Consider the following 16,992-nt stretch of genomic DNA (forward strand, 5'->3'; position numbering starts at 1 on the left):
GAGTGTTTTAGAGACTTACCTACTGGCCCAGGTACCAGCTCCTCTCATAGTAAAGTCCATTCAAGTGGATTAGCAAAGTCAATCCCAAAGGAAGGAGCCCATTGGTGCTTTGTTTTCTGTGTAGGGACTCTTCTCATGCTGCTGCAGGGGTTTGGGGTTATTTTGAGCAGTATTAGTGGTTAAAAAAGACGTTTGAATGCGTTCACCGTGCTGCCCCGAGCTAATCTGTGTTAGCCACGTCCGGCTGGTAGAGACTCTACCAGATTTCTCCGTTAATCGTTATTACACGAAAAATGGATGGATTATTTGATGAGCATATTTGCTGAAAAAAAGACCCTGGGATGATTTTACGCCATCATTTCACTTTAAGTAAGTAGGATTTGAATTCCTCCACCACTGCGTGTATGAATTATCATGTTGTTAAAGTGTGTGATATTTCAGAATTGCATGTTGTGACCTTAAAGTGGAATGGCCCTTTAGTCTCTATAAGAGAACCCCCCCCCCACACACACACACACACACACACACACACACACACACACACACACACACACACACACACACACACACACACACACACACACACACACACACACACACACACACACACACACACACACACACACACACACATCATATGCATCCAGGCCATTAACAAATGCAGTAAGCCCTTTAAGTATGACTCCCTGCCTGCCCTTCCTCCCCGGTTTGGCCCAAAGCTCCTCCCGTTAAAACGTGACACACATCAGTTGTGTGACAGGTCACGTGACAGCCGTAGCATTGATCCGGAAGGAGGGAGGGGTGGGAGGGGAGGGTGAGGATTGAGGCAGGAGGGGGTGGCTGATGTTGCTGAGAAACCTTGTCAGGTCAGCCAGAGACAACCTGATTCAGAGAGGAAGATTGAGGATTCACTTTCAAAATAAAGCAAACTATGCAACTTTATAAATGGAGACATGGACCAAATGATTCAGGACTTATGTGAAACATGGACCAAATGACTCTGGACTTATGTGAGACATGGACCAAATGACTCTGGACTTATGTGAAACATGGACCAAATGACTCTGGACTTATGTGAGACATGGACCAAACGACTCTGGACTTATGTGAAACATGGACCAAATGACTCTGGACTTATGTGAGACATGGACCAAATGACTCTGGACTTATGTGAGATATGGACCAAATGACTCGGGACTTATGTGAGATATGGGTCAAATGACTTGGGACTTAATGAGACATGGACCAAACGACTCGGGACTTATGTGAAACATGGACCAAATGACTCGGGACTCAATAAGACATGGACCAAATGACTCAGGACTTACGTGAGACATCACAAATGACTCGGGACTTACTTGTGACATGGACCAAACGACTCAGGACTTATGTAAGACATGGACCAAATGACTCAGGACTTATGTGAGATATGGACCAAATGACTCTGGACTTATGTGAGATATGGACCAAATGACTCGGGACTTATGTGAGACATGGATCAAATGACTTAGGACTTACGTAAGACATGGATCAAATGACTCGGGACTAAATTAGACATGGACCAAATGACTCAGGACTTACTTGAGACATGGATCAAATGACTCGGGACTAAATTAGACATGGATCAAATGACTCAGGACTTACTTGAGACATGGATCAATTGACTCTGGACTAAATTAGACATGGATCAAATGACTCAGGACTTACGTGAGACATGGACCAAACGACTCTGGACTTATGTGAAACATGGACCAAATGACTCTGGACTTATGTGAGACATGGACCAAACGACTCTGGACTTATGTGAAACATGGACCAAATGAATCAGGACTAACGTGAGACAACACAAATGACTCAGGACTTACGTGAGATATGGACCAAATGACTCGGGACTTACTTGTGACATGGACCAAATGTCTCAGGACCTACGTGAGACATGGACCAAATGACTCAGGACTTATGTTGGATATGGACCAAATGACTCGGGACTTACTTGTGACATGGACCAAACGACTCAGGACTTATGTAAGACATGGACCAAATGACTCGGGACTTACTTGTGACATGGACCAAATGACTCAGGACTAAATTAGACATGGACCAAATGACTCAGGACTTACTTGAGACATGGATCAAATGACTCAGGACTAAATTAGGCATGGACCAAATGACTCAGGAATTACTTGAGACATGGATCAAATGACTCAGGACTTACGTGAGACATGGACCAAATGACTCAGGACTTATGTTGGATATGGACCAAATGACTCGGGACTTACTTGAGACATGGATCAAATGACTCGGGACTAAATTAGACATGGACCAAATGACTCAGGACTTACTTGAGACATGGATCAATTGACTCTGGACTAAATTAGGCATGGACCAAATGACTCAGGAATTACTTGAGACATGGATCAAATGACTCAGGACCTACGTGAGACATGGATCAAATGACTCTGGACTTACATGAGCCATGGACCAAATGACTCGGGACCGAATGAGCTGTCGCAGTCGAGTCTGGTCCGACCCTGAGCGCTTGTGCTCTCAAACGTGGTTTTATTTTGAAAACCCTCACCGGAAGCGGCGCCTTACACCGGTGTTCTTGACTGCTGGTTCGGAGAGCAGTCCAGCTCGACTGCATTCCTCCTCTCTTTAAAGCCTGACCGACAGAGACAGAGAAAAGAAAAGGGGGTAGAAAACACGGATTATTATTCTGAACCGTGTTGGACTTTTATTGAAATACCAAGAGTCGACTCGCACCGGACTCAGCGACCGGGGAAACTACCACGAAAAAAAAAATCACCACCTTCTTTTGGACCTACAATAACGACGAAAAGACGCGTTTTTCTTCAATAACGACGGGACTCAGCCGTTAATGTGCCTGTGTGGGTCCGCTACCGAAAAGCAGGTTTGGGTGAAAACAGCCTCTCCACGGCGGATATCTCATTTCCTTTTTTCTTTTCTTTTCTTTTTTTTAAAAAATGAGGATTTGCAAGATGGCTGATGACAGCTACCCCTAACAAGGGCAGCAAAACCGACGTCCCCTTTAAGGTTTAGGAGGGTATATTTTTATATTTCTACCTAGTTAAATATATATTTAAAAAAAAAACATGGCTGCTTTAAAACAACAATGACTACATGATATAATAATAATAATTCATAATAATAATAATAAAGTATCTGTTACCTGTGCTATGGTTTAAAATGGTGAGGTGACGTCTGAGGTAATTTATTTAATCCACATGAGGAAGTAGAAAAATATGTTGTTGGCTAAAGGTTGAGGCGACGATAGGTGAATAAGGCGGAGACCCAAGTCCAAAGCGAATAAAAAGCCTGATGAAATCATAATAATAATAATAATAATAATAATAATAATAAGAGTCTCCGGGGGAGAAGCAGAAAGGCTCTGCAGCCAACATTCCTGCGGATCCTTAAAAAACCCTTTGTTTTGTGCGCAGGAGCTGGACCCGGCTATTAAAAACCATTAACTATGCAGTAAACAGGCTCCAAATGACGGCCCGGGTATGCTTTTCTGCTCGGTGAGATTATTATAAGGCCTTTTGTTGTCGACAGAACAAATCTGGTTTAGGAGGAGGAAGAAGAAGAAGGGGAGAAAAAAAAAAAAAAGCTGAGGCCTTGTGTACAGATATGCGAGCTGTGCCACATAGCTCAGGCGTTCTTCATCAGATAGAGATGTCGCTTTTATGTTAAATTGAAAGGGCTTGGAGGTAGCTTTTGTGGTTCATCCGACCCGTGAAACAGTATTCGTGTCTTGGGTGTTTTTTTGGGGTTGCATGTGTGGCTGTGATCGCAGGTGGAGGATCCTTGGGTCCTTATTTAGGATTCAGCGGACAAAAGCGTCGCGCTGCGTTGGGATTATTGACGGAATCAAAGCGCCCTTGAGCTCCGGATAAAAGCCGATTCAGGTTATTCTAAAGAAAGGAAATATACATAACTGTCTTTGTGTGACTGGTGATCGGGGTGTGGACCGGAGCCCTCTCTTTATTCCGTGGTTTTTTCATGCTTGGTTTGTCAGTCTGAATTGGTCCACAGTCAATCACAATCCGGCTGAAGTGAGGGAAGCTCTCAAGGTGTAAGGGCCTGAGCAGGCAGCAGAGAAGGGGATCAAGTGTCTTTTACATGTGCTACACAGAGATTGATTCACCTCCACGGTCATATAATTAATAGTAGACATTTAGTTCTCTGTGCCTTGTTTGCGTTTCATGGTTTACCTGTGGCTGACAGGCTTTTAGCTTCCTGTAGGCCTATAAACACACACACACACACACACACACTCAAGCTGTAAAGGCAGGGCCCAGTGTATGTGTGTGTCATTTTAGGGGAAAGGAAAGCACCGTTTACTGTAATCTGCATAACGTCAGCCCCTGCTGTGTGTGTTGTGTGTTGAAATCACCCAGGTGTTGTCATCCTTTCGCCTGAAGCCTTCTCTAGGTCAATTTTCTGGAATTTGCCTTCATGCTGCAACAATAAGCAATACTCGTCATCTGTCAGGGAGTCTCCTTTTAGCTTGGTCACAAGGGTCGAGACACGCAGACTGATCTTTCAGGACGGCATCGGCGGCTCTGTTTTGATCTTTTTTCTCAAGACTTGTTTTTGAGAGTGTCAGGTTTCCTGCGGAGGACGGAGAGGCCTAGAGGTCTGCTAGAAGTGGGGAAGCAGTTAGTGTATGCCTGCCCGCACCATGATGGCCTCTGACATGGCTGAGACGTGGAGGAACTGTTTTGAGGAGGAGCTCATCTGCCCCATCTGCCTGCACGTGTTCTCAGATCCCATCCAGCTGCCCTGTAAGCACAACTTCTGCCGGGGCTGCATCAGCGAGGCCTGGGCCAAAGACTCCACGCTGGCCCGCTGCCCTGAGTGCAATCATGCTTACACGCAGAAGCCCAGCCTGGAGAAGAACCACAAACTGTCCAACATAGTCGAGAAGTACAACGCCCTGAGCGTGGAGAAGGCCTCCACGCCGGCGCTGCAGTGCATCCTGTGCCGCCGAGGCCCACCACTCCCCGCGGTGAAGGTTTGCCTGCGCTGCAACGCCCCGTGCTGCCAGTCCCACGTCCAGACGCACCTGCAGCAGCCATGCTCAGCCCTCGGGCACCTGTTGGTGGAGGCGGAAGCGGTGAAGGCCTGGACCTGCCTGCAGCACGACGAGTACAGGTTGTACCACTGCGAGGCTGAGCAGACAGCGGTGTGCCAGTACTGCTGCTTCGCCCGCTGCCACCCCAGCCACGGTCACGCGGTCACTGACGTGGAGCTGCGACGCAACGACATCAGGGTAAGAATTATATATTGTACACTGAACACATGTACTAAAGGAGGTTGCAGATTGTAACCAAATGAATACCCCTCCCGTTCCAAGTGTGTAGTAAAACCTCAGGTAACATACAAATGCGAACGGTCCTCTCTAGAGCCAGTATGTAGTTGGTTTGTCCACTCAGGGCTACCATAGAAACATACAGAAACCACCCTTTGTAGATATGAAGGGCTCATTCTGAACTAACAAAGACAACAATGCTTGATTTTGGGTGATTATAAGCTAAAGAAAACATACTTATGAATATCATATCCCATATTCTGCCATTGGATACAACTAAATCCTACACACTGAATCTTTAAACAAATGCATACTTGTTTTTATTCTCACCCCATGGGTGTAGTCACTCTGACGGTCAAAATTGCAGCTGACGGTTTGACTTCTTCACCGGCTCGTCATGGAGGCTTGACGTCGGACATCTTGCAAGAAAAGCCGACAAGATTGGTGGCCTAATTGATTAGTCGATACATGATTAAGGATAGGTTCATTTCTATCTAAGTCATTTTTTAAGCAATAATTACAAAAAATCCCTGGTTCCATTTTCTCATATGTGAAATATCTTCTCTGATTAGTGAACTGAATATCTTTTGTTGACCTCACATCGAGCTCGGGGACGCCGGTGGACATTAAGGAGACTAAACAATGAAACCAGAAAGTAATCGATTAATGCACATCCTGCTCTGTGGGTGAGAAAATAACCGTTAGCTGTGGCCCTACTTGCAGTAATCTGCCAATTCATCGGTGATCGATAAGTGTTGGCTAAGTGCCCACTCAAGTACCAAAATGTAGCTTCACGCAAGCCAGTGAGGTCATTTTTTATCCACATTATAGTGCAAAGTAAATGCCACCGTCACAAAGGGCATATTTTAAAGTCATTTCTAGCCAAATAAAAGACATAAAGTGGAGATTTTTGGGTAGAAAGTTCTCGGTTGTTTGTGTATTTACTAAATCATTTTACTCAATCAGAAACCGTATTTCCCCTTTAAAAACACAATTGCATTTTGAGTGTTTTTTAGCGGCTGTGTGCATTTTTGTGATCCATTCCAACCTCCATTCTCATCTGTTGGAATGACAAACAATGCAGTCGAGGGTGGAACAATGAGGGGCCCTCAGAGGGCCTTATCTCCCCAGCACAGGTGCATCCTAGCTCAGGGATCGCCAGTTGTGAGGGGGGGGAGCGGAGACAAGGGGAAGGGGGATTAAAGTGATTCGTCACTTGATTCTGCGGTCTACTTGGGTTTTTTATTAACCTCTTCCCTTCCTGGGGGTTTGGTGCTCTCTGTCTTTGGATCGGGCAGAGGTCGTATTGGTTTTCCTCCCCCTTTCTTTCATTTTTAAAGGGGTGTGTGTGAGCGGGCAGCTTAGTCAGAGGGAGAGCGTGAAGGCCTCGCTCCTGACTGACTCATTTTGTTCACCCAACACCCTGTTTTAGGTGTCATGCTCGGGTGTATTTCCTGTTGGTAATGCTATGACTCAGCTTTTTGTATTAATCAGTACCCTGGGGTGCAGGAAGGGCCGTCGGGTGGGTCTGAATTTTAAAAGCTGTGTGACCGAAAGCCTTCACATCTACAGCTGTCCTACATCGTCTACAATCAGGCTAGACGATAAGTAGTATTTTAATTTGCGCTGAATGTTAGCACATTTTAGACTTTTTGTTCACTGCAGACATTTGGACCTGTCAAAGCAGGAAAAGCACAGGTCGGTGACTCATCAGTGAGCCAGAAAGCACCATACTGGGAAGTTGAATGCATCTTTAATGTCATTAAATAAACCTGTGATTTTCCTATTGTGACATGTTAAAATGTCTGCTGTGAAAAGGTCAATGACTATGCTAACATGCTGAATTTAAACAGATTAACACAGAGTATTTGCAGGAAGTGAGAACGCCAATCTCCGGTTGTTTGCTGCATGTGTGAAAGAGAAACTCGGGACTATCTCCAAATCCGATTCTCCTGCAGCTTTAGTGTAGCGTGTTAGCGTGTTAGCATACAAGGGACAGCAGGGCTTTGGGCTAACATGCTAACAATGACGATGCTAATGTGCTTTTGCTTTGCAGGGACAATGTACTATGTTCACCATTTTAGTGTGTTAGCATGCTAACGTTTGCACTAAAGTAACAGAGTACAGCTGTGGCTGATGGGAAAGTCATTAGTTTATCAGGTATATATATATATATATATATTTATATATTTCATTATCTCTTAATCTGATGGTATTTGTTTGATTAATCAACAAACTGTGTTGTCTCTTAAATGTCATAAAACAGTGAAAAATGTCCATTATAATTTCCAACAGTCCAAAGCTAAAGATGTTCATTTGCTTTCATAGAAGACAAAGAAAAGCATCAAATCCTGACATTTGAGAAGCAAATGTTTGGCATTTTGTTCGGGCTATAACCCTCACCAACATCATTCAACATAAATACAACTTTATTAGATAAGAGAGCTGAAAATGCATTTGTTTAGTAAGGCTTTTTAAAACCTGCTATTTAATAAAATGATCACGAGAGACGATGTTGGCGGCTCACCACCTCTGCTAAATGATTTCATGTATGTTGATAATCCCAACCCTCATGGTGGTGACTACTAAAGCATCCTCCATGTTGAATGCAATCAAGGAATGCAGAGTGGACCCCCCCCCCCCCCCTTGCGCACACACACACACACACACACACACACTATCCTACAGCGACCCCCACCCCCCGTCTGCTCTTAAGGTCCATCAGCCCCCCACCAAATTCACCTCACCCTCTCACACCATCCACCAGCCGCTCTAGGCGAGGGCCGACCTTCCCTCTGGCCCTGCTGTCCTGCTCTGGTGGCTCTGATGGAAAAGACGCTGTGGTGAAATGACAGCTAAAGAGCATCCCCCCAACCACACACACACACACACACACACACCCCACCTCCCCTCCCTCCCCCAAAGGTATCCAATACATTTAGTCGCAACCCCTCCCTCTGGGCAGCTTCGGTTCCTTCGACCCTGTTTTTTTTTCCTCTGGCTTCTGCTCCAAGCCTAACTCAATCAATCAGCACAACCAGGTCACAGTCCTGGATCTAACTGTCTGTGTTTGTGCGTGTGTTTGTGCGTGTGTGTGTGTGTGTGTGTGAGTGTGATATCTAGGGCAGTGGTTCCTCCCGACCATGTGCCACTGAGGCCGAAGACTGCAGGTTTTGATTCCTATCGAGCTCCACAGAAGCTGATCTCTAATGATAAAATCAGCTGTTGTTCAGTTGGAATAATTGGATGATGATGATGATGATGATGATGACGATGATGATGATATGTGAACAAACCTTCAGCCTGTGAAAAACAACCCATTACTGACTTGTGGGATTAATGACAGATTTAATCCTGTTTTTAGCTGAAATGTCTCGACAGCGTTTTGATGGATCGGCGTGACATTTTGTTCAGACATTGACGACCTCCGGAAGATGAATCTTACCGACTTTGGTGATCTCTTAACTTTTATTCTCTAAATTGTAACTGCAGCAGTCGTTATCCGTTCGTCCAGTCGCTCTGTGTTTTGATAAGCGATTCATCTTTTCAGGCCCATTTGCTGGTTTCAGCTTCACAAATGTGAGGATTTGCTGCTTTTGTTTGTCTTAAAAGACAGTCAATTAAACATCTTTAGGTTTTTTTGGACTGTCCGTTTGTAGAAACAAGTAAACTAGGGGGCTTTTTTCACTGTTCTTTGACATTTTAAACCTCAGACAAAAAACATTAAACCAGACGATTAATTGGCAGATTAATTGATAATGAATAAAAGAATCATTAGTTGTTGCCCTACTTTTGTTTGTGACCAAACACGTGCAAAATAAATGACAATCCCATCAGTTTCACTTTGTTTTTGGTGCTAATTTGTACCTTATTAGCAGACGTTAGCATACTTACACACTACAGTAATACTGGGAGCGCACCTGCAGTATGTTGCACACTTTGTATCTGTCCGGCTGTTCCCCGCTTTTCACAGAAAGGGTCCTATGTTCCCTGAAATGAAAATAGGCCTCTGTAAACCCTAACCCTACCCCCTCACCCTGACCCCAACCGTAATCTCTAGCCCTGACAAAATGATGAATTAAATCCGCGAAGGCAGAGGCTTATGCCAGGGATGACCCCCGTAAATAGAGTAGTACTTTCTTCTTTTTGTTTCCCACTGCAGACACAAGTACCCCCTCAGTGTAGGCGGGTATCTCAGCTGATCGCCAGTATTCTACGGCGTATTTTGGTCGCTATCCGGCTGTTAAGTTGTGACGTAACACCCTTTCAAAATATTATTTCCGGGTCCAAGCCATTCCAAACCTGGCATTTCTACAACGCATAATTGTCATTTTACCTCCTTATCGATGCAAAAGGTGTCGAACTGAAGTTAGATGTGATAGTAATCGTTCACATGTTCGCCCGTCGTTGTCTGTTTTGTTTCAACGGCGCCTTTGGGCCCCAAAATTGTGTTTTGATAGGCCGTTACGTCAGACTTAACAACCGGATTGACAGTAGCTTGGCTATTTTAAAATGTTGGGTTGTTGCAGCTGAAGTGACGTTTCTCTATGACCAATCATTGGTCTGCTGTGTTTTAACTCCACCTTTTAGTATCTGCTCAGCTACATCCACAACTCATGCTAATGGGAAACCAAAAAAGGACGAGGAGAGTATAGCAGAGCCCTGGAAACATGGCTGAAGAGGGTGAACTTGGAGCGCCGTGGTAGCTGAGTGGTTACAGCACGTCTCATTACCACAATGTCCCGGGTTTGGTTGCAGCCCTGGGACCTTTGTTGCATGTCAGTCCCCTCTCTCTGCCTCTACACGGTCAAATAAAGGCAAAAATGCACTCAGAGATATTTTGAAATATAATAATAAGGTGGTAAACATTATACCAGCTCATTTGTGAGCATGTTAGCATGCTGACATTAGCTTTAAGTACAGAGCCTGCTGTCTTGTTTGAATCTGGATCATGTTGGCAGCACCACATTATGTTGCCCTGTCCCGTCTCATCAGCATGCTTCTCTATCATTAAATGTTGATTGAGGATTATTCATATCTCTCATTAAATATTAATAACATGACGGATTAGCAAAAGTGTGTCAATGACGTTCAGACTCCTGTCTCAGACTTATAAAATGTAGGGAGCGACATACAGGACCGCTCATCTCATACGGAGCCATTAATTATGTTTTTAATTTATTTCCAGCCTCAAGCTGAGGCAGATAGGCATCTCAGCTTTGCCGGAGCGGGCGTCCGCTGTTGTTCACATGCCATCATCGTCCTAGAAATAACAAGTGTTGTTGCCACAACATCGCCGTAGCTCGCAGAGCCGCTGTGACTGTGTGAATACAAGTTTGACAGGGAGGAGTTCCACTGAGAGGAGAGCTGCTGGAGCCTTTTCTGCCTCTGTATGCTGGTTTATCTATCTGCTCGCTGCCCCCAGCTCCCCCAACATTAGTCCTCACTCACTAATGCAAACACAAAATAGCTGTTGGTTGCTATGACAGCACACCCTCCCTCCTCCCCCACAGGGATTGTGTGTTGGTTGGAGACTAAATTAGCCGGCTCCCGGATTCTAATATCTCAGGCATGGGGAGGGGATGCTAGTGGCTTGCAGAGGTCACAACTTCCCAAAGCTTAAGACTTTCTTTCTTTCTTTCTTTCTTTCTTTCTTTCTCACCTCACAGCAAAGCCTGTTGAGACAGCAGGAGCGCGTGGAGGAACGAGTGCAGGAGATCGAGGAACAGCTCTGCAAGCTCGACTCTGACAAGTGTGTGGTGGAGGTATGTTTTCACACCATGAATCCGTGGGCGTAAACGCAACCGATCTCAGAGATTCCACACGGCGTTGCACAATATGAGGAATGTTTTAGTGGACTCGTTCTCAAGCTGTGGTACGTAGACCACTGGTGGTACTTAAGCTCTCTCTGGTACGTGAAGGAATCTCCAAAATAAAAAAAGGAAACATTAATTTTTAAATTAATATAACACTGTGCTACAACGTTTTGAAAGAAAATACTTTTAGGATCCATGAGATGTAATTTAAATTAAGTTTAGCATTCCCTGTAATACTTTTGTTTCAATATATTTGGAAATACTGCAATCGTGGCTCAAAATGGGAACTATTGGGAAGAGAAATGCAGATCAGGAGGATGATATTTTCCTGGCTGAAGACGGTCAACAATAAATAATCTTCTGATCAGGCAAGAGACGTTTATTTGTAAAGCACAATTCAACAACAAGGCAATTCAAAGTGCTGCACCTAAAACATTAAAAGCAATGGGAGGAATAACACATAAAACATATAAATTTAAAACACATTAAAGGTGATTTAAAACATACAAAACATTTGAAATGCATAAAATGTTATATTTAAAACATAAAAGATGATTACAGAAGTCTTGATTTAACTAAGAGTTGCAGCAGACCTGCAGTTTTCTGGAAGATTGTTCCCGATTTGTGGAGCGTAAAAACTGAACGCTGCTGAGATTCACCCTGCTTGTCCATAGCTGAATAGTGCACCTGCTGTATTTTAACATTGGTCTTAGTGGTGGTACTCGAGAGAGCCTGATAGTTTCTGAGGTACGTCATGTACGAAGTTTGAGAACCACTGTTGTAGTGGATTCATGCTTGTGTGTGTGTGTGTGTGTTTCTCTACAGGACAGGGTGTGTGAGCTGAAAGAGGAGGTGCGTCTGCAGTACCAGCGGATGCACCAGCTCCTGGAGGAGGATCTCGGTCGGACACTGGAGGCTCTGGACCGGGCTCAGGCTCGATTCTGCCAGGAGAACGCTGCCCAGGTGTTAGCTCTGGGTGAGCAGCGCCACGAGGCCCAGAAGCTGCTGAGCTCCATCCACACGGCCTTCAGTAAGGCGGAGGAGCTGAGCTTCATGAAAAACACCAAGCCTGTTAAAATCCTCACAGACAGGTAAGGGCAACGTTGGAGTTTTAGAATGGACGTTTTTACTGTTTTGCCTGCGGGTCTATCCGCGCTTGATGTTTCCAAGAAGTCTTATCTTTGTCTTTGAATGTCTCTTGGCACTTTTTGCAGGTCTCAGGCATGTGTGGGCAGCAGTCTCCCTCCTTACAAAGTGGGGAATCTAAACTCTAAATTATTCCTCTCTGAAATCTCAAAAAGAGAGAAGAGCTTGAAGAGAACGCTGGAAGGTAGGATCTCAAACACGTTTATCCAGGATGTCACTGTCACAAAAGTGTTTTTTGTTTCAGTTACCACGTATCTCCTCTTATGTCCCGCCTCTTCTCTCCTCTCAGCTCCCCTCACCCCTCCCTCGACCTTCCTGCAGTCTGTTCCTGCGTATCCCAGCGGTCAGAGCTCCGGCTCTGGAGCAGAGAAACGGAAACATTCCACTGCCTTCCCCGAGGGAAACGGGAACGTCGGCAAAACCGCCGCTCCGGGTTTCAAGGACTCCTCTTCCTCATCTTCTTCCTCATCGTTAGCCAAACAGCCCTACCTGGGCTCTGGCTCTGCCTCTGGAGAAGGTCAGTCTACCAATCAGCAGCCTCTCGGCCCCTGCGGTCCGCCTCACATCAGCGAGAGCGGCGGGACAGGCAGCGGAAGCGGTTCTCTGACCAACCACCATTCGGGCTCCGTGTTCAGCTCCTCGCACTTTCCTCCTGCAGGCAGCAGCTCCTCGCACTCCTCCCAGCAGGCCGTGCTGCCTCAATACGGGGGGCGTAAGATCCTGGTGTGCACGATGGATAACTGCTACTGCTCCGGAGTGCCCTCGGTATCCGGCCACCGCAGCCACCCCCCGTACCCGCGCTCTGGCTCTTTCCCTTGGGTCAGCGCCCAAGACTACCCCCCTCCGCCTGGTCTGGCCTCTGGAGGTCCGTCCATGCAGGGCTTGGCAGTGAGGGACTGGATTGACGCCTCGCAGACACACAGACATGCAGATTTTTACGGGCTGTATGGGCAGCCCTCTACAAAGCACTATGTCACCAGTTAACAAAGTACACACACACACACACACACACACACACACACACACACACACACACACTTGGATATAAAGACAGGCACCAAAATAGCACACTTCTACCGTCCTATTAACCGGAAAAAAACACCGTTATACTGTACACATATTAAAATATTAGGATTTATATCCACATACACACAGATTTAGAACATGTACACATATTCGGGGGCAGGGTTGATCTCTTTGTGTTTTAATTTTCTTCTTTTCTTTACTTTCAGTCAGTGTTTCATGTAGTGTATTATAACGTAAAATGCATAAACAAGCCAACTCTGGCACAACTTAGCTCAGCATTTTACACATATACAAGAAACGACAGAGGCTTAAGTGGAGCGTGTGACGTGCATCTTTTTTCTTTTATTTATAGAGCAGGTGATGGATTGATAGAAAATGAACTTTTATTAGAAAACGCCTCTTCGTGGCTTCTCACTGACGCTAAAGGGAAAAGAGATAAAAACCACGCGATGTTGAGCTTTCCAGTTTAGCGCCTCGTGTCTCTGATATAATCACCCCTCTAGTTGTACTGAGGTCAGTTGCCTTATGTTATTAGCATCATATTTTTCTCTGCCCGGCTCACTTTGCTTGGTAGATCCTTTTGAAAAGAGGGACTGCGCTCCCTTTGTGTCTCTTGATTTTCATCGTCATGGCACTTCTTCCTTTTTGTTTGCTGAGTTCAGGGATGGATCGTACGGCTTGAACACAAAACGCTCTTCCATGGAACACCCACAATGCACTTGTGGACGCCTTTTTAATGCCTGGACTACAGATGCCCACCCACGGAGGGACTCTAGAGCTGCATCTGAAGGGCCAGTCGACCCTTATTCCTAGCACTCCCTTCCTGCTATCGGGCTTTCCACAGGACAGAAAATCTTCTTCTGACAAAGACTGTTTCCGTTTAGTAATTACCTTGACTTTGTGTTATTTGGTACATCTGTAGGTTTCATGCTTGTCTAAGGAGACTCTTTGATTTTCGAGAGAAAGGCGAGACTGGACAGACCAAACCAATCAAGCATCTGGAGGATCTGATGATGCTGTACTTGTACTTCCTGCAGGGCAAAGATGTCACTTCCTCTCAATAAGCACACAAGCTCTTGGCTTCCTGTTTGCAGCTGAAAGCATGCAAGGAAGAGTTTTTTTAAAGCACTCAAAACGAAGAACAATGGGGAGGGGGGGAAATGTATGCAGTTTTAAAATGAGTGTATGGAGGAAAAAAAGAAGGGTGGGAGGACTCTTTTTCATGAACTTTTTCTAAAAGAACAAGACCGGACTGCGAGATGTGAGCAATTGTCATCGTCCTAAAAAGGAGCTGTTACAACAGTCAAGATAAAGAGAAAAAACAACAACAACAACAACGACATAAAAAGTATCTTTTTTTGTAAATATTTTGTGAAATGGAAAAATTACAGACGTGATTTGGGAGGAGGGTTCCAAATAAACAAACCAATTTAAAACCGGTCTCTGCTGTCAACTCTGTCGTCGCTCTCTCCGTGTGATCTGCCATGTTTTTGTTATTGTGCGTTTCCTGTGTCGCGCTCAGTCACAGCTACACTCTTTAGGGACGTAGAAGTTATTATTCTAGCTCGATTCATCGTTATGTTTTGTACATTTTCGCACTACCGGACTATAAACTGTTGCGTCGTTCTCACACGGTTTACGGTTCTTGATCGCTCTGATCAATATTTATTAATGACCCGCATCAGAAATGTGAAATCGCCTCCTTTGTCTGTGTGCAGTCCTAGGATTTATGTTATTTATTCTTTAATAAAGGTAAATAATCCACACAAATATGACGACAATGTAACCTCATAAAAAAAAGGATGAAAAGAAATAAATGTTTTACTATTTCGGTTTGGACAGAAAAGTCATATGAGTGTATGTATGTGCTGCATTCACGTCATATCAGAGTTATTAACTACTTTTATTAAAGTAATTACACGTTTCTGACTAAATAGCAAGGCAAGGCAGCTTTATTTGTATAGCACTTTTCATACACAGGGCAGACTCAAAGTGCTTCACAGCACAACATGTCATGAATTCAAATGCATCACAGAAAGACAAAGAGAATAAAAAACAGACAATAATAAAAAACAGTGCGGACGTTAAAAGTGCAGGAAAGCTGAGGTGAACATAAAAGTGTTCAGTCTAGTTTTAAAAGTGGGTGAAGGGAAGTTAATTCCAGCTGTTTGTTGCATAATGAATGAAGCGATCATGTAAAAGTCAAACTCAGAAACCGTAACATCTGACTTGGAAACCCAACAAACATGGATACTTCGTGTCAACCAAAGTCCATTGTTTTATCAGTTTAATTTAATCTTATTTACAATAAAGTGTTTGCCCCCTGGGCGCCTCCCTATGGAGGTGTTCCAGGCACGTCCAGTTCGGAGCAGGCCTCGGGGAAGACCCAGGACCAGGTGGAGAGATTTAACTTCCACACTGGCCTGGGAACGCCTCAGGATCCCCCAGTTAGAGCTGGTTAATGTGGCCCGGGAAAGGGAAGTTTGGGGTCCCCTGCTAAAGCTGCTGCCCCCGCGACCCGACCCTGGATAAGCGGTTGAAGATGAGATGATGAGATACCAATGCATAAATGAATCCAGCGAGACTTGCTGAACAACAATGGAGCTCTCTGCCACAGAGGGAAATACTTGCTACTGATCAATTCATTAATGAGATGTGTTGAAAATAAGTGACAGAACATCCACAGCTTTATCTTTCTCGCATTTGTACGAACACGGTCTGGCTGTCGGCGTTTTTTCCCACTTCATACAGTCACCAGATGACTCTTCATGTGACTTTTAAAAGAAAAACGACATCCTCCCACATCCTCTGCTGCTCCTTCTCAAACATGCAAATAATCCACCTGCCTATTAGTGTATTTATTTAACAGAAGGACGCTTAAACCAAACTTTGAAATATCTCGTGAGCGTGTGTGGGTGGAGGTCTGCGGAGAGAAAACAGGATGGAGAGTCTGGAGATGAGTAGTCGGTGTTTGTTCCCCTCAGCCTGATTAAGCTGTTGCATTAAGGCTCCCCCCTCCCCGGCACTTTGAGCCTCAATCCCATTCAGAGAGCAGGGATGATCCCCTTGTGTTCACATGTTTGGAGTGAGCAAACAGGGAGCAGAAATAATAAAAAAAGTGATTATAGGAGAGAAACAGTTGTTGGGCACAAAGGCAACACAACCCCCTGCATGTGTTGTTTTTACAGCGTGGGTTTTGTACAGATTAAACAAACAGTATTTAGCATTTGTAACCGTTTAGACAGAGCCAGGCTAGCTGTTTCCACCTGCTTCCAGTCTTTATGCTAAGCTAAGCTAACTGTAGCGTTGTATTTAAAAGGGAAAGACATGAGTGGTATCAAACCTCTCATTTAACTCGGCAAGAAACTGTTGCTTTAACTGGGCTTGTGATGAGATTGACTGTTTCCAAGAGCAGTAATTAAGTGTTAACTTAAAGCTCACATGTATAAAAAGGTCCTATATTATAATAAAAAGTGAGATTTCTGGACCTCCATCTGCCGCACCATTGTGACGAAAAGAGAGCTGAGCTGGAAGGCAAAGCTCTGGATCTACCGGTCAGTCTTCGTTCCTACCCTCACCTGTGGTCATGAAAGCTGGGTCATGACCGAAAGAACGAGGTCGCGGGTACAAGCGGCTGAAATGTGTTTCCTCAGGAGGGTGGCTGGAGTC

At 44.8% G+C, this 16,992-nt stretch overlaps 1 protein-coding gene across 1 annotated transcript; it reads left to right on the forward strand.

Moving 5' to 3' along the window:
• Positions 1-2,630: 2,630 nt before the first annotated feature.
• On the forward strand, positions 2,631-14,745 carry trim8b (tripartite motif containing 8b). Its single transcript, XM_083932364.1, has 5 exons — positions 2,631-5,296; positions 11,005-11,100; positions 11,977-12,242; positions 12,366-12,481; positions 12,587-14,745. Exons 1-5 carry the CDS (start codon positions 4,691-4,693, stop codon positions 13,279-13,281), a joined length of 1,779 nt encoding a protein of 592 aa, XP_083788490.1. The 5' UTR covers positions 2,631-4,690; the 3' UTR covers positions 13,282-14,745.
• The last annotated feature ends 2,247 nt before the right edge of the window (positions 14,746-16,992 follow it).

The sequence above is a fragment of the Echiichthys vipera genome (assembly GCF_963691815.1).
Source record: "Echiichthys vipera genome assembly, chromosome: 18".
In the NCBI taxonomy this organism is placed as follows: domain Eukaryota; kingdom Metazoa; phylum Chordata; class Actinopteri; order Perciformes; family Trachinidae; genus Echiichthys; species Echiichthys vipera.